Here is a 24,233-nt window from a genome sequence, read left to right on the forward strand (position 1 = left end):
TGAGTGGCCCAGTCAGAGCCCAGTCGCGGTTGAACATCTCTGCCAATAGATCTGAAAATGCCTGCACACCGACACTCCCCATTCAACCTGATGGCGCTTGAGAAAGTCTGCAAAGAAGAATGGGAGAAGCTGCCCAAAAATAGGTCTGCCAAGCTTGTAGTGTCATACTCTGAATGATTTGAGGCTGATGCTGTCAAGGGTACTTCAACAAGGTATTGACCAAAGGCTGTGAATACTTATGTAGATCTTATATATTCTTTATTTTGAGTAAATTTGCAAAACTTTAAAGCAATGTTTTTTCATTATGGGATACAAGGGCATAATTCCTGGGATATCATTATGGGATATCGTGTGTAGATTTTTGAGATGAAAAATTAATTGAATTCATTGGACTGAGGCTGTGACATGACTCAATGTGGAACAAGTGAAGCACTGTGAATGCTTTCCAGATGCACATTATGACAGAAAGCTGTATGAATGGGAAATAGATTGTCTGTCTTTGTATGAAGGGAAAAAAAATCTACTTACCACTATTTTCCTATTTTATTTACTTAGCGTTAGCATGTATTTGTCTCTGAAATGCACCCATAGACTCTATGGATGCACCCTGCCTAAGTCATAATTAAGCTCACTTTACGCTCCAATAAAAACAGTACACACAATTTATGCTTACTTGAAAAAAAAGTGATCCCATTTAAATTGTATAATGAAAGCAAACAACCACTAAGAAAGTTGCACTAATTAAGCCACTGTAGCAAAAAGAATTATTCAGAGGGGAGGTAAAGTATGAAAAGGCCCCTTGTGTGAATTCACCTAGTCCTTTATGCTGCTTATTTTTCGTTTGCACCCCATCCATTAAAAAGTCACACCTCCTCTAGCAATTCATTTTCTTGAGTGTAATGTCAGACTGTGTCCTGCCGTACTGGCTGGACTGCTGGGGAAGCAGTAAGAGAGCGGCTCCCAGGGTGCACGCTGTCCTCATGCTATTTACCCACAGACCAGAACCCCCTCTGAAGGCCAGGGGGAAGCCATGGCTGGGCCAGAGGCTATTAAAGCCCTGATGGCTTTTGACAGTAATTTCTTCATGAGTCCACAGCCCGCAGGGCCTGCCAGCAGTAAGATCGGGTGCCTCCTCTTGCCCATTAAAGCACACAAACTGTGCCCACAAATCACGCTCAATGGTATCTCTGTGCTCAGGGAGTGTGTTTGCGCATATGCGAAAGAGAGAAGTGAGGAAGCACGACTAAGGAGAAGAGGAGGGGGGAACTGTGAGAAGATCCTGGTAACTGGGCCAAAAGTTTGGATGCCTTTCTTCAACTACTCCATCAGTTCAGGCAAAAGTCCAAGCCATCAGGGAAACATATTCGGAAAACCACACCTTGACGTGAAGCCAAATCATAAACTGTGTTTACATGCATTTGAGCCCAGGGGAGTAAAAACTACACAACAAAGCTTTAGCATTGTGGTTATGGGATGGAGCTTCGGTAGCAGACATCTGGCTTGCTATAGGTTGATGCATTTGCTGGTACACCTGCAACTAGTATGGTGACCTTAACAGATCGTATGGTTGTTTGAGAAAAGCAAATGTTTTCGTGGGCATGGTGCTAACATCACCTTCAGGTTGACAAACCAGAAACATGGCTGGAAATTTAGAATTAGCAGACTGTATTTTAGTACATAGAGCATCACAGATGGCTGGAGCTAATCAAAAGGCAGTTTTTAAAAATATATAGACAGGCTTGGTTGGATACTTTGTTTCTGGGAAACAGAAATCTAAATATCCTTACTACTTTAGGCCTGTTGCTTCAGATATAACTTGCTGTGGATGGAGAGGGGACTTAAAAAGGGCATAGGTTATCTATAGCTAATCCACCATCGGTTATAATCTCTCCTCTGGTTCCCCTGTGGTGTTAAAACCAGACCATTGGGTTGGATTATATCAAAGAAAGGAGAGCAATGTGCTAATCATAAATTAGAGGACAAACCTGAGTGAGCAGGTCAGCCGCTGAGCCCTATAGAGGATTGTATGTGTGAAAAGCCACAGCATACCACTTAGCCTCAACATAATAAATAATCAGGCAGGAACAATGTACAGTAGTGTAAAGTGTCACGGCTGCTCTGAGCTGAGAGCTGCTTCTTAACAAAGAATCTATTCAAACTTTATTTTGACTCTTTAGGTTTACATTTAAGTATACCATAATCAACCATACATGCGCGTGCACACAAACAGAAGCTCATATAATGCCCTTCTAATGGGCACTCATACTGTACAGAGCTGAGAATAGTCTATTTATCTGTCTTCAGTCAATATGACAAAACTGTAAAACAGTACCATCTATTTTTTTCAATTCTCCAACGTTGCCTCAGGGGAATTGGAAAACTGTCTTTAAATGGGATGATACACGACCTCTGCTATGTATGACTAATACTTGGCTCTTAAACACTGTGTCAACAAGGTGTTTTATTAAAGACACAGCAAGAAAAGACAAAATGGCAAAGACATTACAAGATTTATATAATGAGGGAAAATACAGAAGACTAATTGGATCCAAAGAAAGTTGCTGACCTGATTCATCCTCTTTGACACATTAAGCAGACCCAAGGAGCAAAATATATAAAAGAGTTCTTTATTTCTAGTAATCACGAATATATGCGAACATGTAGAATGTTGTTTATGATGCATCTTCCAAACATTCTTGCAAACTGCTTTACAAAGTACAGGAAAAGATGAAATAGGTCAGTACGTGAGAGATGGTAAGGTTATTGTAGCTGTGTAGGAAACGATCAGTATAAACACCTCGATATCATTAACACAAGAAGACAAGTAAACTGGGGAGAAATGGGCACAAAAATGTAACATCAAACATGAAAACTTAGACAACTTTCAAAAGTACACTTTTTAGACACAAAAGGACACATACATTGTATGTGTTAAATATTTTTTGTTTTGTCAGGACATAAAAAGCTAACTACATCATTCACAGATTCAGCAGTCTGTTTAAATACCTCATTTCTACAAAGTGAATTTACATTTTTTTTTAAAGTACAAAGTGCAAATACTATGGTTTCCATTTGCCGATTGGTGAGGGCGGATTCTCCAGATGAGAGGGGAAATCACTGTTGGAGGGCTTAGCCTTGCTTCTTTGAGGGATTCTGGGGAGAGGAAATTGAAGTTACTTCATTTGAATGTGCCCCTTTTTCAGAAATACACATTTTAAGGACTGCTTCAGTCAACACTACCGGAGGCAATAACTTTTCAGTTAGGCTGGAGATATGCAATGAATTAGGAGTGCACTTACTAGTTTACTGGTTAAGCCTTCTCCTGGTATGGACCCTTTAGGATAAAAGAAATGTGACATGAATTTGAAGTATTGTGGAGAAACTTTTGCAGAGTACAATTGTGCCGTGTAATTAAGCACTGCTGTTAGTGGATTCTATTATTTGCAAGTAGCTAGGTAGGTGCTAGCTGGCTAATTATGACCTTAAATGTTTTTAGTTGGTTAAAAACTTTTTTTCCAGCTGACTCTGGTACAGCGTGCTGTAAAACATTATATTATGCCATTCAAGTGCTAATTAGACAGGTTAGGTTACTCTTTTCAGGGGTGGGCAACTCCAGGCCTCGAGGGCCGGTGTCCTGCAGGTTTTAGACATCACCCTGAGTCAACACACCTGAATCACATGATTAGTTCGTTACCAAGCCTCTTGAGAACTTCAGGACATGTTGAGGAGGTCATTTAGCTATTTGAATCAGCTGTGTTGGATCAAGGACACATCTAAAACCTGCAGGACACCGGCCCTCGAGGCCTGGAGTTGCCCACCCCGCTTTATGTCATCACATGGCGTAGGTCACATATTGCTGTTGGATTTTTGGTTTTGAAATCTTTTTGGTGCCTCGTTGCCCCATTACTGGGCAATAACGTTTGGAGGAGAGGTTTAAAAAACCATGTAGCACAAATTCAGGGTGATTAGTTTACATTCATCTTACCTTCTTCCTTGGTCACCCCAAGGCAGCCCATGAGCTCCTGCAGAGACAGTGCTTTGTCATTGCTGATGTCGCAGTACTCCACGAACTTCTTAACACACTTCTTTGGCTTGGACTTCTTGCGCAGGAAGCGTTTGAAAGGCTTGATCTCCTTCTTTCCAATGTCCCCGCTGGAGTTTTTGTCCAGCTGACTGAAATACCAGTGGACAACCCTCTCCTCCAGGGTGTGACTGGGGTCTGGCTCAGCCACCCTAAAGGTCAGGTACAAATCAGATTATCAGCCAGTAATCACATTTCTCTTTATGCAGCAACAAAAAAACAACAGTGAAATGCAGTCGCTTGCTTTCAGAGGAAAAAAAAAAAGCTTTTCCCACTTTTCAGTGCACTCAAAATTGGTGAGTGGCACACATTTATGTGTTTGTGGTGAATGACTGAACCCACTGATCCATAATGAACCATAGCATGAATATACACACTTTGAAATGTCATACCTTCCCGCAGATGCTGGATCTGTGACAGCGTGCACCATGTCTGTCGACAACGCGTCAAGAACACTTGTCAGGAACTCTGTTTTCTTAGCCCCGGGACAGCCTGGAAAATCAACCACAGATACATGGATGTGTGAAAGCAGGAATTATGCCCTTGTATGAAAGCGAGTGTGCAAACAAAGAGATTCTCTTGCAAAAAAGCTTTGCAACAATGTTAAATGCTCTCATCATAGGTGGCCCAATAAATGTCTGGGGAGGGACGTCATGTAACAGCCGGCGTAGTTTTAACGTAGACAGCAGAGGAGAAAAGAAACCCAGGACACTCGCAGTTGCTCCCATAAAGTAGAGCTCCCCTCCTGTGGAGGAGTAGAGGAAACCTGCCAATCATTCTGGAGTGGTTTTTCACAGGCATACCGGATGTTACTAGTAACTAGATTTTACTAATTACTGAGGTGTTTGCTTTAAAGATATTCATGGAGAGAGCGACAGAAAAAATTTAGAACCCAATGTTCAACGTGTGGTGGGGTTACTCTATAAATGACTGACATAGAATGGCGATATAATCAGACCATGAACCTATAGGATGAAATGTGTCATTATCCACCCAGTAAAAACTAACAGTAAAGTGTTATTGCATGCAGACTGATGGGGAAAAAAATTAAAATAAAGAACAACACTGGGTGAATGACCCTAATGACAGTAATTGTCTGTGAGCCCATTTTAAGGGTGAGGAGACCAAAGTTATTCCTTTAGAGCTGAAGGCTACAGAGACCTGAGGGATTCCAGCTCTTCTCCCCTTTCTCACAATCTTGTTTCCCTGCGCCGCTGGAGAAGAAGAAACTCTCCATAGTTTTCTGCTCTTTTTTATGGCCCAGGCCTGCAGGGCCCGATTCTCCTGTGTTGGAGATAATAGCATGCTTTGCGTCTCTAACAGGTGGCGACCAGCATCGGCATAAACATCCAGCCTCTGCTCCACCTTTCATGGATTTTAGCAGCTTGTGCCGAGACCAAGGTTTTAAAAATTCACATCCAAACTCTTCCGCGGTCTCCTTTACGCGTTAAACAGACTTGTACTTAACTTTTAGTAGGCCCTCCCTGGCTCTTGCCCAGTAAAATATCTGACCCACCTGATAATAGCCAAAATGGTGCCTTGTGGACCTTCTTGTGGTAAATTAGTCTAGACAGTCAAATAATTGCACCCTCAGAAGGCAAAGTGTTTTTTTTTATCTGGCTTCTAAATGAAGAGAGGTTCGTGGGATGCATTGAGACTTGTTTGAGGCTCAGTGTTTTTCATGGAGAGCACCGGCGCTCTCTGTAATGCTGCAGGAATCTTAGCACGTCTGCAATTCATTCAGAGAGGGAAGCCATCATGTAATGTTTCAGTCGTTTCCTCTTAGCAGCAATGCTTTCACTGTGGGGGTGGGACAGATCAGCTTCTGTATGTCTGGACACTGTTTAGCTGAAGGGAAGGACACGAATGTGCCTGCTGTCATTTGAGGGAAATTGTGTCTGGCCATTTTCCGTCCATTTCAAGGCAGTAAACGGCTGCTGTCTTATTCCATAATAATTATAATTATGTAATACCGAAGTTTGACAGCTGCAGGACAGAATCAAGTTGAGAAAGCCTTCATGATTTCAATTTTTTTTCTTTTTGAAAAGCAAAGCGCTGCACCACCATTCACAAGCCTCCATATATCTGCGGCCTGTAAAACGTTGGCGTGTAAGTGCGTGTTTACATGTGTGTGCCTGTGCGTTACTGTCAGTAAGAAGCAGTGTTTTTCTACGGAGCCACATGGGGCTGAGCCCTGTCAGCACTCGCGGCCGCAGCTCCCAGCGCCTGCCCCAGTGCTGTCCCATGAGCCTGCTGCGGGGATAGAGTTAGCCAAATACTCAGCTTTACTTTCCTGGCTCTTCCTGGGCAAGCTGCTCCTTTCTCAAGTCTCGCCCCATAAACCTCTCAACACCAGCTCTTCAACAGCAAATGGGTTGCAGCAATGTGAAGGCAACGTTTATAATTATACCTGGATTGTACAGTAACACGGTTTACAGCCATTGACGCAATTGCTCATAAAGAAAACAAGATGCGACGTTTTTTTCTTCTTTTTTTTTTACTGCATGAGCATACTGACTGATCAGGTGCAGATTTTTTTGACAGGTTTAAAATTCGGTCTGTGCAACCTAACACATGCAGAGACATAATGTTTCAGTCTTAGGGTCTTTCTCACGGGATATTGTCGCTGCTTTTTGGGGGTTTTTTTACCCCCATTGCCACTGCATACTTTCTGGAAAGCAAAAGATGAATAGCATTTCGTGGTCTACCAACCATTTATGTCTGTCTATGTCCCTCTGTTTTATATTAACTGTACAAGAATCATTGATGCTTGAGCAGAGACAGAGTGCTGCTCTCCTGCTAAACGCAGCACCTGCGAGCAGAGAGCTCAGCTCTGGCCTGGCGCACTCTTACATAAACAGTTGTGGAGAGGACTGGAACAGTGGTGGCTCTGTTCACATGCTGCTGGACTATTAACATGTTTACCAAACCACCAAAAAAATTGCAAATTAGCCAAGCACCATTCATCTTTAAACTGTGATTTGGTTGTAGGCAGCGGCTGAACACTATATCTCTACTTCACCTATCATTGGCTTAATGAGAGGTACAAGTTGTGCAGTTACGTGATGAGTAAAAAAAAGCGAGTGCAGCCGAATGAAAGCTGGCGCATCTTTAAAAATGGTTTAGTCATCTCAGTATGGGTTTGAATGTGAGTTTCATCACAGAGCAAGAAGATCATTTTAAGATCCACGTGCATACAACTACTTTAACTATAACTTGACTTATTTTTAATGTAATATCTCCCTTGCTTTAGGAAAACTGGACATGAGACAGTTTTCCAAATTTTACTAACCATGGCAGAAGTCTCCTTGAAAAGAGTCCTCCAGCTGCATTTTCCTTCCAAAGTGACACATGTAAGTCAGATACTTTTGGCAGGTTACCGAGACCTGACTCTGTTTAGCGTCTCCAGCAGAAAGTTGTTAGTTCAACTTCCAACATGAAGAGAAAGTGAGGCAGCACCAAATCATGTTTTACTTTGTCTACATATAGCAATAAATTAGCCAAATGTTTTAGCCTATGGAACATGAATGAACAACTTTTTTTGTGTGCATGTGTGTGTTTGTGTGTAAAAACAGTGAATGATAGGATAATGTAACACATTAGCTAATTTAACTCTGAAAAACATCTTAAAAACCTCTCAGTGCTTAGGCCCAGTAATGTATTGGCAACTAGTTTGTTTTCTAAATCTGCCTTAAAATAATGAAATATGCAGTCATTTAATTAATATTTAGCCCTATATGTGTGTAAGTAACATTCACATACTATATGCACCCAGCACCAGCAGAGTTTCACCTGTAACTAAGTCCGCTACATGACCTCCACCCCCAAAGTGATCTTCTGCCCTCAATTTAGTTATCTACACTGTTATCAATCCCATGATCACCACCTATCTCTGGCATCCAATTATCCATTATCACTCACCTCCCTGCTGTTTCACCTCTTTGCTTTCATCCCACTATGCTCCATCTCCCATGTCACTTGAAGATGAATTCTCCCCCAATCTGTCCCTATCTCCCTGCTTATTGACCAACGAAGGGCAGGGTCTGGCAATCCTCAACTCTTTAACAAGCGTTTCCTTGACCAACAGCACTAATGATGGTTTTACACACACACATAGTTGCACTGTTATCACAACCTCGGAAACGAGGCAGCGGTTAGAGGAAGGCTGCAGAGGAACATCCCCGTGTGGTCTGGACACAGAGAAAAAACAGAGACTGAGTCCAGTTTTGAAAAACTTACCTTGGAGATGTCTGCTTTTATAATGGTCCTTAGGTTTAGCTGGGTGGGCCCTAGCGTTGCCATCGCATTTTGGCTGTTCATACCTGTGACAGAAAATGCACCACGTAAAAAAAAAAAAATAAATCTGTTCAATCAAGGGAAATGGGTGAAAGGGACTGTCAATAACTGTGAAACTATCTTTACTGTAAAGTCAGAGAGGACTCCCATGCTTTCCAATTACCCATTGCAGTTAAATCTTAGGGATAGAAATAACTGTTTTGTGGCAAATCCAGGGGCTGTGAAACACATCCAATAAGAGGGGAAGGATTTGGAGCTGGTATGAGGATAGAAATGGGAAGGGAGGGCGAGAATGAGAGAGACAGAAGTGTGGGAGACAGGGAGCGTGGGACACAAGGAAGCTTTCACAGTCTCCGTCGAAGAGCCCCGATTGCTGCTGTGCAAGTGGGCCAAAAGCTGGCCTGGGACAAGGAAGAAAATCCATGCTTCCATATGCGTGCTAATGTGCTGTCTGGCACTCTGCCTGGAGCCTTGTTAATTTGATACCCAGCCATGCTGCTCAATAAGAGTGTACCAGTTCTCCAGTCTGCCAGGCTCACTGACCTCTGACCTGCCACTCACCAGACCACCGAGTCACTCTGCGCCATCAGCAATGGAGATGTCCATGTGTGTTCTTAGACGAGCAATCTCACAAGTCTGACATTTATGCAGTTTTACAAATCCCTGATAGAGAAGCCTGTTTTTATTCTCTGAAATTGTATTTTTTTCTAAGAGCTTCTTTTCAGTATTTTCAAAGTTTGCATGGTTGAAAGCCTGCAGATATTAAGACCTGTTGTAAGATAATTCCTAATCTAGTTTTAGAACATTTAACTGCAGAAGATACTTGCCAAAGGGCAAAAAGCAAGGTCATCTAGTTGAGCAGATTCTCTTTCTTGTGACCTCTCTGCTCTGTTAAGCTTGGCTAATGATCACTTACCTGCTTTGTGTAGCAACTTTCTAGTTTGTTTCCCACACAGAACAAGGCAATAAATGCCAAGGATATTTGTACAGGGTAATTAAGTACCACACATAAAGGCGCAAATGTCTGTATAGCACATTGGTTTTTTTGTACGTGATATTTTGCCCACCTTGTAGAGGTCCCAGGTATGGGCCGTCCAGTATCCACAAGCACACACCAGCAGTAGCCAGTAGAGGGGTGGCATTGGACAGGCTTGTAAAGTCCTCCTTGGGCACAGTCTGGTACAAATACAGCGTCGTTCTTGTGCTGCCTTGCCTCTTCTTGGGCAGAAAGCTTCTCCTGGTCACATGACGAGGCTGGGAAAGATCAGAGGTTATACAGGAATCAGCAAAGGTATTAGCGTATTGGTCACAAGAACGCAAGCACACATGCACGGGGTTTATAACCTGAGCATTCGTTTTGATGGTCTGGGTTGTGTGACTTGGCAAATACTCACTCCAGAGAGGCACATTTGATATGAACAAGAGGGTATGTTTGAAGTTTAAATTTGGACTTAGTCCTAACCAGATCTGGCAACCACATTTGGAATTATACAACGTGCATTATGGTTGAATTAATTTCTGTATAAAAGCAAAACGCATGCAGCTGCTCTCTCATTCCATTCTAACCATTGCTGCAAATCCCAGAGGAGCAGAGGGAGGAGGAGGAAGACAAAGGGGTGGAGGACGAGCGCTCGGAGACAGGGTGTGTAGACTGCTATATCAGCCCCCCATGGCACTGTTTACGGACATTAACGGGCTAATGACTAAGCACGGGCTCCCCGTGCCCCAAGTTAAGTAAATATTTGGACACTCAACTGCCCTTTGTGGATGTGTGTGACAGCGGGAGAAACAGACAGGACAAAGGCAGCACAGTGGTCAGTTGGGGCTATGCTGTCAAACACCCACACAGACCGACACATAGCTGCAGGATACTGTAAAGTACCAGAGACCTATATGTTTACATGTTCAGAATTCCCCTGAAAAAGTGCGTGTTCCTGTCTTTTATCCATACATACAGAAAATGAAGTGGCTTGATGGGATTTTACTGAGCCTCACCAGGATCTAATCAGACTTCTTTTTCTGCACAGCAGCCGCATTAAACAGAGGAATGGAAGGAGAGCTCTTCTGGCCATGAGGGATTTTTATCTCTTCCTCTTTTCGGTGCTTGCCTCGAGGCTCGCAGGCTTCTGCAGGATTATGGATATCCCTTTTCTTTGTTTATTTTCATTAGAGATCTTTACCCACACAAAAGAGACCAAATGAAATGCCTCCCCGCTTTCTCAACCAACTTTCTTCGCTCCAGTTGTTCCGTATGGGCTCTCTTTGTTGGAGCGGGTGGGTTTTTTTTTTTCACCCCAATACCCCAAAGAGCATGTGGTAATCAAAACCATCAATGCTGCATTTCTCAAGCTTTTTATTGGTTGTAAATTATGATAATGGGATTCACACAAATGCACACATGCACAGAAGGTTCTCATCTCTAGGCCAGCCTAAAATACTATTGTTTGGTACGAAAAGCTGCACATTTCCGAGACAACTGAGGAAGAAGCTTAACGCGCGCGTTTGTAAAAATGAATCGTCTGCCCGTGCCATGTGAGGATATTTACAGGAACGCTGCAATGAGAAGAACCACAGAGAAGCAGATCCTCAAAGCCTGACGCACTGCGACACCAAGATGTATTGGTTTCACAACCCGCCATCTGTCCTTAAAAGACAGGAACAGCCTCAAACCACGATTGCTCACACAAGCTGGAAAAACACAGCGGGCTTTCAGTTGAGGTTTGCAAACACCCGCTCGCCATCATTAAGTAAAAAGCGGCCTTTGAAAACTCACATGGTGCTCTGGTTCTATTGTTCTGTCGGCTGCGAACCTGCTCCGTCCACAGAGTGGGGTACTGGGAATTGCTATCTGAAAGAAATCACCAAGGCAGCTTCATTAGCTTCAGTCAAACACATGCTCGTAAATCATCTGAAGCAAACCAAAACTCACAGCCTGTAAAATGCACATGAAGGTTATCATATCTCAAACTGCTGCAGTGGATGTGGATAATAAATTGCATATGAAAGCTGTGACCAGAGTTATAGCATCAAAAGATGGGTGGGTAGGCGAGAATCTAATATTTATCAAATGATCGCACTAGCGTGACACCATAAAACGCTACTTTGCTCAAAAAATATATAAACTAGTTATAAAAGTACTCAAATGCAGCTGCTTTCCATTCTTTATCTTTAAAGTAAAATGTGGGAAGCAGCTTTTCTACATATATAAGTACCACATCCTGCTACTGCATAGCTGCTGGCTATTAAACTGACAAGTTCAATATTTCTGGCAGATTTCAAAAATACTAATTTAATGACTCATTTTCTTATGCTATTGTTGGACTATGCTTTAATTAAATATGCCTCACTTGCTACTACTGTATACAATACACAAGGAAAAAAAGCAAGTGCTGAAGTTTTCCTTTCTATTTTCATCATATGTCATCATTACAAAACAGTGTTTTACTATAACGTTTTCCACAGTGACCTTTTTGGAGCGTGGTGCTGTAACTGACTCGGGCAGGCTCTTCTGCCCATTTAAGGGGCTTTTTCTTTTGAGTCAGTCAGCGGTATGTCAGTAAACACAGGCACAGTACCAAACATTTTTTACTCACAGTCTGACGAATAACAGCTCACCTTCTTCGTGTTCAGGAGGCTGAGGATCGATCACTAGGTCGGTGTCATCTGCATTTAGAATGGAGAATATTTGCAAGGAGACTACAATTACGAGAGTACGCTAGATTAGAGAACACTTGAACTATGTGAGATTTGCACATTGCCCGGTCAAGAAGGATGGAAGCAGAGTTAGAGGGATGAAAAATGACCAAGAGAGGCTGCACGTGTGCTGAAAACTGAAAGATGTGACTTGCAATATGAGAAAAGGAAAGCTAGGAATGTAGTGGTCACATATTCCAATGGTATCACGTCATGCAACGGAGGGAGGTCACAGTGCTACAGAGGACAGATTGAGATCAATTATAGTGAATTAAGAGAGAATTAGGACTGATTGTCCCTGATGTTCTTCTCCAATCTTTCATTTCCTGCACTTGGATTGGGAAAGCTGTGCGGAGGTGGCGGCGGGGCAGAAGAGGGTTAAAATGCAGTAGCCAAGTTTCAGATGAACCAATTAACAGCGAGAGAACTGAGTATGTTTGTTTGGTCTCCGTTTGTTTGATTTGTGGTAGGGGAGAGACAGGGATGGAGGTTTTGGAGCGCTTCGGGTGAAACCATGGCTGTAGGTGTGGTTAACCTCAGAACTGGTCACTCCTCCTGCTTGAAGTAAAGCCCCATTAATGTATGAGTCAGAGAATCTCTAATGGTTGGCTCCACAAACAGGGATTAGGCTCAAACATATTTTCTTTAACAATGACTTTCCATGGCAAAGTCAAATACAGTTATGGCAGCCATTCATCTTCTCAAACACGTAAGGTGGATAAAAATACGTAGAGTCTGTGTGCAGTGTAAATAACTGAGGCAGACGTGTTATTACTCTGCTCACTTCAAGGATGGAAATGCCATTTCAAAAAGTGTATTTATGATTTGGATTTATGATAAACCACTAATGGCCTATCTTTACTTTGTGGCCTTTTACATGACTGTAACACCTCTTTAAGCATGTGCCAGGAAACCCCCGTGCTATTTGTGGTCATATGGCATTAGTTTTACTGCTGTTTGTCAGTCGTCAGCTGCATATGATTCCAGCATGTGAATTTGTTAAGTCAAGTAACAGAAATGGCTTTATTGCAAAATGTGAAGTGCATATCTCTTCCTACTTTAAGAAAATGAAAATGCTGCAAAGGCAGCTGTGAAATGGCTTCTTTTTTCTTTATTTTTTTTTACTGATGGGCTTTTGCTGAATCAAAATATTGATGCAATCACTGCTATTTTGAGCGCTGGCACACCACAAACCTACAGTTTATTCTGCTTTTCACCACCCTGTTTATCCAACCAGTTCAGATTGAACCACAACCAACCCCTCCACCTCTTTTCCTCCCTCTTTCCTTCTCCCACAATCCCACCTCCTCTCTCAAATTTTGCATTCCCACTTGATCTATGCGTAATGACTTGGCTGGGTTCAGACAGGCGCTATACCCAAGACTGTTTACACAGAGAGAGAGAGACAGAGCGAGAGAGAGGCACAGACATGAATGTCACACTGACAGGAATAACCCATGTGACAAACACAAGTGGATGCACACACACTTTCTCTCTCTCTCTCATGCAACCATGCACCGTCACATACAATCACATAATGAGTCAATCTGAATGAACCCAAATTGGACTCTTTGCGAGTCCTCAAATCACAGCAGTTAAACAAATTGTCTCTTAAGAGATGAGAAAGCTATACAATTTCTGGAGCGCAGTCACAGGGAAGCTTAGTGGTTCTATATCTGGAAGAGGGAAGATGCTTGATGAGAGACACAGAAAAAGTAGACTTGAGTGTGAACATTTCGCTGTATCTTATGACACTGTGGCTGAAAAAGGAACCAAAATGGAAAGAGGTTAGTGAAGATAAGTCATCGGTCCTCCAGTCTTGCTCCTGCTGCTTGCCTGGTAAAGACAACAAGCAAGTTATAGGCACCAAAGCTGCCGGTGGTGTGCAAAGTTTATCACACACTCCTAACTCAAGACTGCTTTTATATCAGCCTTCAGGCGGCTCGAACGTTCATGAATTGACAAAATATTGGTGAGGCAAGCCTAAACAGGCGACCCGTCTTGAACATCTCTGACAAAGATGAAGACAAATAGACAGATACAAAGGAACACACACACATTCTCAGCGCCAGCGTTGATAGGTACATACATGCACACGAACAAACACAAAAGCAAACATGCATTGCCAAGGAGCCAGCGTGCCTATGAGGGGGAACTTTTCTTGAATTCTCACCTGATTTACCAGGCTCTCTTGTAGTTGTCTTCTCCTGCTTCGATCCTGAAATGCAAAAGGCTCAAATTATTTAAACATTCACAAACGTGTTGCTGATATTTCCTTTTTTGAAAGAGGACAACAGATTGGAAATCTTTGGCACGCTTTAAGGATAAAATAGCTACCAGGCTGACACACGGTAACTCTTAACCGACTACGCACTTTTATTAAAGCCACCTAATTTAAAAGTAACACACTGCAAGTCAGCTGGAATGTGTTTTATGAAATATTTAGGCTTCATATCAGCTTACCCCCATACCCTAACCCTAACCCTGCCAAATGCAGCAGAAACACTGCTGCTGCTAATATAACTTCTGCTGCTACTTCTGCAGGCTTCTTACTATTGAGACAGCAACAAACTACAAGGCAGCCCCTTAGATGCAAAGGGATTAGATTTTTTTTAAAATTAGTCTATATTCAAGACTGACCTGTTTTAAATATGTTAAAACTTACAACATAGTCATTACATGTCATATAATCAGCTAACTGGAAAAATACAACTAAAACTAAAATAAAAGACAGTAACAATAACACATTATGAACAGGAACGGCCATCCAGTAATCTTTTCTCCTTTGTCCTTAGAATTTGTTTAAATTCCTTGAGTTCAGTTAAACTGCACAGCTTCAAATCCTGTTGCAATTTGCTCCAAGTATAAGGAGCATTGTAAGAAAATGCCTTTTTCCCAAGTTCTGTATGTGGTGAAGGAACAGTGAATGTAATAAAGGCTTGTGAGCGGAGGCTGTAATTACTCTGTTTAGGTGACATACAGGAAGTTAGTTACACTGGTGGTAATCCAGTTACTGATTTATAAATGAAAATAGACCAATGTATAGTCTGTGTGTGGACAGTGAAGGTAAGTTAACCCAAGAGTATAGAGTACAATGGTGGGTAAGAGTTTTATATCCTGTGATGAATCTCAAGGATAAACCACATCCAACATCTGTAAAGAGCTAACAGTAGTGTTCATAGTGTTTGGCAGATGCTACCCTCCAATGACATTTACATTCTTCGCAGCTGAACTTTGTTTCTCAATTCTGCAGCAGATTTTCTGCCAGGCTTATTTTTACTAATGCCCCATGCCTTGAGCAACGCTCAGTCCTCGTATGGCCCTCAAACCCTCTGGCCGTCAGTCCACTCGCTGACCGCTTTCCCACAGGATTGAATGCTACACCCCCACACAAACATAAAATGCCATTCTATGCTGTGCTGACTTTGATTTATCATCATTGCTACACTGAATTACTGAAACCAAGTGTCATACGTCAAGCATATTACAAAATTAGATGCCAAGAGCTGAGAACTGCAAATCTGAAAAGACTTGGGTTTTACTGACCTTGGCATCGAGGTTTCTTATTGGCCACTGCTGAGCCACTGATTGGCCGGCCATTGGGGGTAACACACCAGCAGTATCCAGTGTAGCTATGGCACTGAACCTGCAATCCAGACAGCGTGCACACACAGAGTCAGTACAAGCTACGTTTGGAAACCCATCATGTTAGAATCAAATGAAATGAAAGAACAGTTTGATTTGTGCAGAACAAATGAGAAATGTAGAAAAACGTTGACTGTTGGTACGGTTATTAGCTTTGGCTTGTGCAGTAAAGTTAATATAGTTTATAGAGTGTTGTTCGTTACCTCGCTGTACGTGCCATCAGGGTTGCAAACAGGCACAAAGACCTGTGGGAAGAGCTTCTTGGCCTGCTGCTCTGTGTACTTCTTCTCTGCTACACATCTGGATGTATCTGAGGAGCATCACAAATCAGCAAAATCAGTAGACACGCTATTTTCTTATGGTCTACAACTATGTAACCAACATACTTGAAAAGTCAGAAGAAGATGTCGAATTTCACAGAAGATGAAGAATAGAAGAAACATGCAGGGAGAGAGCAGCGACGGAGGGGGAAACAATTCAAGACATTTCGGAAGCAGCAGATACTTGTGTGGCTGGGAATAGAACCAACACCCCCACTCTTATTAGGACAAGTCAGGCAAGCCTGCACGCTGCCTGGTGGTAAAGCCATTACTGAGCGAGACAGCTCATGCTGCTCTTGTAAGAACATTCCAGTCACCCAAGAAAAGGGCTGATGCACGGGGAAAACCTGACCCTTCCTTAATGTCTGAGTCTGTCTCACTCTCCTCTAAAAACCTCGACCGTCTGAGAGGTTCAGCCAAGGTTGTCCCCTCAACCTCAGCAACTTTTCATCCAGGTGTGCCTCCAGTCTTTTCACATCCCTCATCCCATTCTTCCAAAGCTGCTTTATCTCACCTGGCCAGCAGCAGCAGCTGTACAAAGGAGTCTGATGGTAACTCAGTGTGGTGCTGGATTGGCTTCAAATCACACTGAAACAATAATTAATGCCAAGTTTAAAAACATTCACCAGTTTGATGGCAGTCTTGTTGCCAGCATGGCTTCTAGGTAGATTAGCCATGTGAGGTGGGAAGTGCACACTTTCTCTTACTCTAGTGTGCACCCTTTGTATGTGTGCGTTTTGCTGACTGGTGAGGAGAGCAGGCAAGATGCTGGATGCTCTGGAGGGAGGAAAACAGTGAATTGAGGAGCTCTAAAGTTAGCTGCAGTGGAAAACCCCAAAACCATCATCCTTCTCCAGGGGGCTCTGACCAAAGAGCTGACTGGAAAAAATGACAGGACACTTGAATCATCCTAGCACAGTGATAGAAAACAAATGTGGTGCCACTCTCACCATCTGCACAATCCCATCTCTGTGCTTTTAGGCAAGGCGAGACCTCTGGTTTATTTCGGGTGCTGTTGCTGTGTCTATACTCCCCCCTATCCAGAAGCAGTAGGGAGGTCCAAACTCTTATAGACCCGATGTTATTGACGCATACAATACGACTTTCATGGACCCTCGTGCCTTTCAGCTTCCTGGCTGGAATCCTCTATTCTGCATCCCGGCGCTGTCCGCCACATCCAGATGTCCGCTTAGAGACGTTGCCATGGAAACCCAGCACGGGCATAAAATTGTGGAATGCTTTTCCATCATATGACACTTCTTTTTAAGCAAACTTTTTTGCTCACATTCCCTGAATTAGAGGTCTAATGTAATGCGGTAAGAATGGGTCATTGTCCCCAGTCTACAGAGCGATGAACTAGCAGTATAGAGTGAGTCTGTGGGGCAGGGGTGAAGGGGTGAGAGGGTTCGGGGCTGAAGAACTGGGGTGTATGGCTTCTTCTTCCTTCCTTCAACAACTAACAATGAGAGAGTCTGTGAGCTTCCTGACCTCACAGGCTCTCCTTCCCTTTCCCTCTCTTCAACTTATCATATATATATAAAGCTTTACATCCAGGATGATGAAATCTTTGTCACGATTTGTCAAGATATTTCTGCATTTTCCATGAATGAGGAAATCACTCAGGTAATCAAAATAATTCATGATTTGACAAATTAATGATGCGTCTCTCATCACACAAATGGTGTGAAATTATAAAACCACGCAGGCAGCAGTAAGCCCCCACTTCTACAGTGTCAAACCCACTTGTCCTCCCACCACTCAAAGAATCAATTATGCTGAAATGAATTTAACCCACAAGTTTCGAATGTGACCCCCCTCTGTGCATTTGAGAGCATCAGGCGGCGATGAAGCGTGACTCATGACCTGACCTTTGCATGGCCCTCGGCTGACCTCCAGCTGGGAGTCGCGGCACTTGGCTCGGAGGTACTCGCAGCGCGATGTGAAGGTCCTGCCATCGGAGGCGCACAGGGGCTTGCGAGGAGCTCCGCTGCAGTCCATGTTGCAATCCTTATCCTGATCCACCCGCAGGAACTGCACAAGTGAGAAGGGAGGAGATAAGCAGAGAAATCAGTTGCTAAATGAGCCATTTCTGAGAATAAGTGTACTCTGCACCAAAACATTTTAATCTCCACACCAACAAGTAGGAGTCTCGGGGAATTTAGGAAGGCTGGGAGCTGGAGCTGGTGGAGCAAAATGCATTTTTTTGAAAACAAGCTACAACAGAAGAAAAAGACTATAATTAAAAATCAAGCGCAAGAAGACACTGATAATCAGTACAAGACACAGACACAAAGATGGGGCAGGGTTGCTGCAAATCTGCAAGGGTGCAGCTGTGCTTTGTCTTTGTCTAAAGGGCTAAAGAGGACTTGACTAACACTTCCTCTTTTCTTTGTCTGTGCCAACACCTGCACAGGTATTCACCTGGAATCACTGCTAAGGATGTTTTACTCAACCATGAAAAGAGGAACAAGGACAGGAGAATCCAGGCTCAACGCATCGGATCACCTGTGTCAATGCCACCATTGTATCTGCCACCATGGTATGAAACTCCCTCGCCAGGCCACACAATGGGGCCGTGGTGGTGGAAAAGGTGGGGGGTGGCAACAAGCTGTGACGGCTACAATGAATTAAAAGACAGCGAATGGGTACCTGAATAAACTAGATGTCAGCGAGCTTTGTGCTGCTACAGTGTGAGCGGTTTCATAAAGTTTGCATGATTCATTCATGCAAACCTAGGGCAGACTGAAAAAAACAAAAAACAAACAAACTTGATACTCATGCAGATGCAGGTGCACTTTCAGTCAGTCATATCCACAGAGGAATACCTCGGTGAACTTTTGTCTCCTCTTTTAATAAAAATAATTGCACATATGAGACACTGTTGTTTTGTTCTAGTTTTCCTAGATTCACAAACACCCCAAAAGTCTCTGCATGTCATCTATTATATGGCAGACAGACAGACAGACAGACGGGCGGGAACTTTCATCCACTCCCACCATCAATCTGTGGCAAAAACCGTTTGCTAAAAAGGCTGTGGTAATGCCAAAGACAAAATGTGTTGTGTCTGACATCTTACAAATATACTGAGGAGTGGGAGGGGCAACTCCCCCTTCACACCCCCCGCATTCTGACAGGCAGAGCTGCAGGGCTGCATGCACCTGGAAGAGGGTTAACAGGTAAGGTAAAGTTGCCCTGGGCCAGTGGGAGGGAGGGGTGGGGGGTTGGGGGGGTACACAGATACACTCTGTCAACCATGCTCATAAATCTCCCAATGGGTAGATCAGAGATGGTAGGCCCGTTCAAACACATTAGAAGGAGCTGAGAGGGGGAAGATGAATATGTTGGAATGAATCAAAAATTTTTGAAGGGTAAGTATAACACTGTCACGAGTCACGAGGAAGACAAGGAGCTTTATACAGTGTCCCAATGTAGAGGAGAGGAGAGGAGATGAACTGATTTCTGGGGCTACATTCATTTATAGTCTGTTGTTCTGAAAACAAGAAACAAGAGGTCTTACTGTCTGTAATAACATGTCACAAATCATCAAACAGTTATCCTTTTAAGGCAGAACTGGGGAAATTATCCATTATATGTTTGCTCTCTCTAATTGATCCCTGATCAATATAGAACACTTTGCTGTCAGACTCCAAGCTCTGATGTTCTTAAGATATTTAAAAGTAGAATGGGAGGCAGAACCTTCAGCGTTCAGGCCCCTCTTCTGTGAAAAAAGCTCCCACTTTGGATCCCTTTCTACTTTTAAGATCAGGCTTAAAACTTTCCTTTTTGATGAATCCTATAGTTATGACTGGATCTGGACCCTGAACCCTCTCTTAGTTGTGCTGCTGTAGGCCTAGACTCCTGGGGGCTTCCAATGATGCATTGACCATTTCCTCCTCTCACATCTTCTAACTCTGTTTATACACCACTTTGCACTTAATCATTAGTTATTATCAATCTCTGGCACTCTTCCACAGCGTGTCTTTTGTCTTGTCTTCCTCCCCTTATCCCCAACCAGTTGTGGCGGATGGCTGCCTGGTTCTGCCATAGATTTCTTCTTGCTAAAAAGGAGTTTTTCCTTCCCAATGTTGCCAAGTGCTTGCTAATGGAGAGTTGGTCTGATTGTTTTCTCAATCAATCATCACCATGAGGTGATGGTTGTTATAATTTGGTGCTATATGAATGAAACTGAATGTAATTGATCTGTGCAGAAGATTCCTGTTCATATTAGTGAAATCAAGACTGAATTTGAAACAAACATCTGCACTTTTTGTCTTCAACTAAACACTTAAGAGTTTCTATTTTTGGTTGCTTATGTGTTTGGCTCGCTCTCTTGATAAACACAAGATCGTACATGTCCTGCCCCTACTCCCTCATTGTATCTCTCAGCTGTTTGAATTATTTGCATCATTGCATTTAACTGACAGAGTCCCATTAGTGCAATCCTCCCTTCTGTTCCTCTTCTCTCCAGTGCTACTAGCTTCACACACAGGTAAGGAGGGCATACTTATTCAACACCGAAAGTCTCTCATAGCTCCCCCTTCACATACAGACAGTTCTGAAGCCAGTTACTACACTGATGGTGTCTTAGAGCATCCAACCCCACTTGGTGGTGACTGTCCAGCACTTGCCACAGCCAATGTACTCCCACTACACCAGCATTAGCCCCTGCCAGCCAGCAGACTGACATCGCAAACAGAGTCATTCAGCGGCCCAGCATCCTGCTAGAAGTCTGCTCTCCAGCACACACAGCATAGTGCCAAGCTCCAGCAAGTTTACAGTGAAGCTCCAAGAACGCAGCATGGAAAAACACAGTTGAAATCATGAAATCAGCCACCCATGAAATCAACCACCCAGACTCAGTTTCAGACATCCGAGTATTTATTTCTAAGCCGTTTCAAAGTTGGCCACACTGAAGGAAGTGCAAACAAATAAGATGTGAAAGTGAGGGAGAGGAAGAAACTTCAGAGACTAATGGTGCTTTGAGGGCTTCTTCCTCCTGTGTACACCTAATTGTAGTTAGCTCTCTGCTACAGATCTCTGTGTGTTTTTTGCCTGTGGTGATGGATGGGTGAGGCTGAGGCAGAGCCCCGACACTCCCCTGATGTCTCATTCCAGCCTCTCCGAGTCGACACCATCATCCTGCACAGGAACATGGTGGAGAGTGATGGATGGCCTCTGCCTCAGCTACATGCGGCACAGACTTCCACCCTGAATTATCATAAAAGGAGACTCGTGCAAGTCTGAACACGCATTTTGACTCAAATCAATTTATTGCTCAAATCCCACTCCCGTCTACTTGCAGACATCTGGCGCTCACTTTCTCTGTTTGCCTTTCTCTTTATTTGGCCTCTCTCGTGATTTTTTTTTCTTTTGTTCTTTGTGGGATCTCTCTTGGAAGATGCTTTTTGCATCTGCTCTAATAATACAGAAGGTTGGCAAAAGAACAAGAGACAGGCAAGAGAGGGCGAGGCGGGTGGAGTGTAAGGGAAATTTTTTTTCTAAGATCAACCAGCATACAAATCAAATCCTATTACCTCCCCCTGGCTCGACGGCATTGTGGGATTGAATGGGGTATGGAGGAGGCGAACCTCCAGCAGAGAGCGCATTGTAGGCTGATAAGAGCCTTCTGGGCTGGGAGGCCCCTGCTTCCAGCGCCTTGAGAGGCCCCTCACACCACAGCCCCACAGGGTCAATGGGGGCCCCAGCTGAGAGCTGTGGCAAACGTGTTAAATGCCCTTGCCGGGAGTTTCCTGCGTGGATGCTAGGATGCAAAGGGGATCATTAGTTTCCAGCATGGTGGAAAGGGAAGAAAGTGTCAGCCTTTAACCAGCCTACTAACTCAATCAAAGGAAAAAGGGATTTAATTGCTTTGAGAGATGTTAAAAAGAAAAGGAGGTGTTGCAAAAGGCTAGTGGTAGTCATGTGATAAAGAAACCCGCCTCTTTGAGCAGGTGGAAAATTTTAGGAAAGCACTTGGGGGGCAGCAGGGCCCGTGTTAGATCAAAAATCCTACATAAAGATTTGAAAATGAGGCAGCCACTATTCTGTGTGCCCTCATCTTCTCACACACTATTTCATATTTCCATAAACAATGGAAAAAATCGGTCTCATGAATAACCCTGGGCAAATATCTCATATATTTAACTGCCTGTCTGACCTCAAATATGCACAAAATATAACATGAAGACATTTTCTTTTAACCAGTAATGGTCTCTCCTGTATATGTTAAACAATAAGCCATTAATCACTTGCAACCTTCTTTGTAAAAGAAAGTTATACTACTAAAGACAGTCTGATTAGCCCGTGTTGGGAGGTATGGCACACAATATGAAACAAAATTAAACTGAGGCACGCAACAAAGTAGAGAAGTTTCTCGTTCTTACACTCGTCTCCAGAGCACAGCAGATAATGTGTCATATCCAAACAACCACAAACACAGCTACACCCGTGTAACCTTTCTATTAAATGACAGGTAAATGGTATCAACCATGTCACATATAGAGAAATGCTCCTCACACTAATTATCTGTAGCCTTGGTCTGTGTGTGTGTTTGTGTGTATCAACTCAGTGAAGCATCTGCTCAGTACAACGCTTCCTCCCACATTCCACAACTCTGTAGTGCCGTCAGGGAGAAAGGATCTCCGACCCTTCACCTGAAGGTTAACAACTCATGGCCATTTGTTTCCAATTGGATACCGAGGCATCTTCTCCAGAACCATAAATACTGGTGCTGGGAGAGGTGGCTGTCACATCAGCCTAAATCAAAAGGGGGAGCCTCTGACAATGCACATTCCACTCTCTATTAAGTGTCCTTTACCACTGTACCTGCACTTGATCATGGCCATGAAATTCCCCAGAAGATTCACTTTCTGTCAGAGTTTAATGTAAGATGGAGAGGATGCTGCTGTAAACAATGCCATGTGCTTTAATGCAGAAGATCCTGGCAGCTCAGCCTCTGAAGAGCAACTAGAACAACAGGAGCAAACCAGACAGAAAGGCAGCAGAGCTGAGAAGCTGGCAGGCAGGTTACAGCAGCAAAACCAAACCTGCAAAGGATCTGCTGCACACCAGCCAACTGCTTACAAACCTATAGCCTTTGCTGTGCCAACACTCTGAAAAGCTGTGGCGCTCAGTTTACATGACTGACAAAAAACACAGAGCCATTTTCTCCGTGCACAGCTCTACTTGATGCTCTCTTGAGCTCTAAAATGGATTTCTGCCACATATAAAACATTCAACTAATACAGCCCACTTCTTTTAGAGTGAGATAACCTCAGACTCAGACTTCGGTGTAAGAATGTGGCAGAGTGTAGTAGTAATTGACTTCAAATGCGTCCTTATCGGTATTGAATATTTTATTATTTCAGATTCTTAGACTAAATAGATCACAAGAAGCTTGACTTTTAAGAAAAGGGTGCGTAGGAACTATTTCTTTTATATTAAAAATATTTTCCAGATTGTGAATTTTGGAATTTTATTCATAGAAAGCACATGCACATCCTTTCCATTTAAAACATCTTTTACTCATGAAATTGAATGACATTCATTCCGGGAGTTAAGTGCCTCCTCATACCCTGAGAGCGGAGAACTTCTGAACGCCTCCAGCGCACTGTAGACAGAGGAAGACCAGCAGTGGACAGATGCGCATCCTGACGCAGCGTGGTAATATACTCTCCAAATTACGCACGGTCCAAAATCGTGTTGGTAGGAGTTCACCTAGGCGCAAAACTGTCTATGGGAAAAGTCAAAAATAGTTTAAAATCCACACCAGTCCTTTCGAAGAAGTCACTGGGGGTCGGTGGTGTATTTCACGTCGTTTCCTTGGTTTCGTCTGCCAGCCCGTTTGTGTAGACACGCTCCTTATTTCTGGCAGTCCGATAAACCCCCCCCGTGTCCCTGACCTTTTCCCCTCCCTCGGTGTCTCTTTCTCCCTCTCTTTAACTCAACTTCGTTTCTCCACACCCCCTTTCTGCTACACTTGATTCTGTGGACTAGATCCCTTATCGGATGCAGGCGGTTCCCCAGCCGGTAGTCAGTCAGGTAGGCGTAAGCTTACGCCGTCAGCTGCTGGTAGTTGAGTCAAACACGTCAGGTATTCTTTTCTTTACGTAAGAAAGTGGTGTGAGGATGCTCAACCCCAGTGAAGAGAAAACGCAGGAAGGGGTCAGAAAGTGTCTGCTAGGTGGATCAGCAAATAC

The 24,233-nt window shown here is 43.4% G+C and overlaps 1 protein-coding gene across 1 annotated transcript; it reads right to left on the minus strand.

The window, feature by feature from the left end:
• Window positions 1–2,611: 2,611 nt before the first annotated feature.
• On the minus strand, window positions 2,612–24,038 carry smoc2 (SPARC related modular calcium binding 2). Its single transcript, XM_031737527.2, has 13 exons — window positions 23,609–24,038; window positions 17,904–18,066; window positions 15,919–16,025; window positions 15,617–15,716; window positions 14,244–14,288; window positions 11,993–12,040; window positions 11,151–11,225; window positions 9,445–9,631; window positions 8,321–8,403; window positions 4,474–4,573; window positions 3,986–4,233; window positions 3,300–3,334; window positions 2,612–3,153 (listed from the first exon to the last, which is right to left on the minus strand). The coding sequence occupies exons 1-13, from the start codon at window positions 23,681–23,683 to the stop codon at window positions 3,130–3,132; spliced, it is 1,290 nt and encodes a 429-aa protein (XP_031593387.1). The 5' UTR covers window positions 23,684–24,038; the 3' UTR covers window positions 2,612–3,129.
• Between the last annotated feature and the right edge of the window lie 195 nt (window positions 24,039–24,233).

Source organism: Oreochromis aureus, linkage group 13 (genome assembly GCF_013358895.1).
Source record: "Oreochromis aureus strain Israel breed Guangdong linkage group 13, ZZ_aureus, whole genome shotgun sequence".
Classification (NCBI taxonomy): domain Eukaryota; kingdom Metazoa; phylum Chordata; class Actinopteri; order Cichliformes; family Cichlidae; genus Oreochromis; species Oreochromis aureus.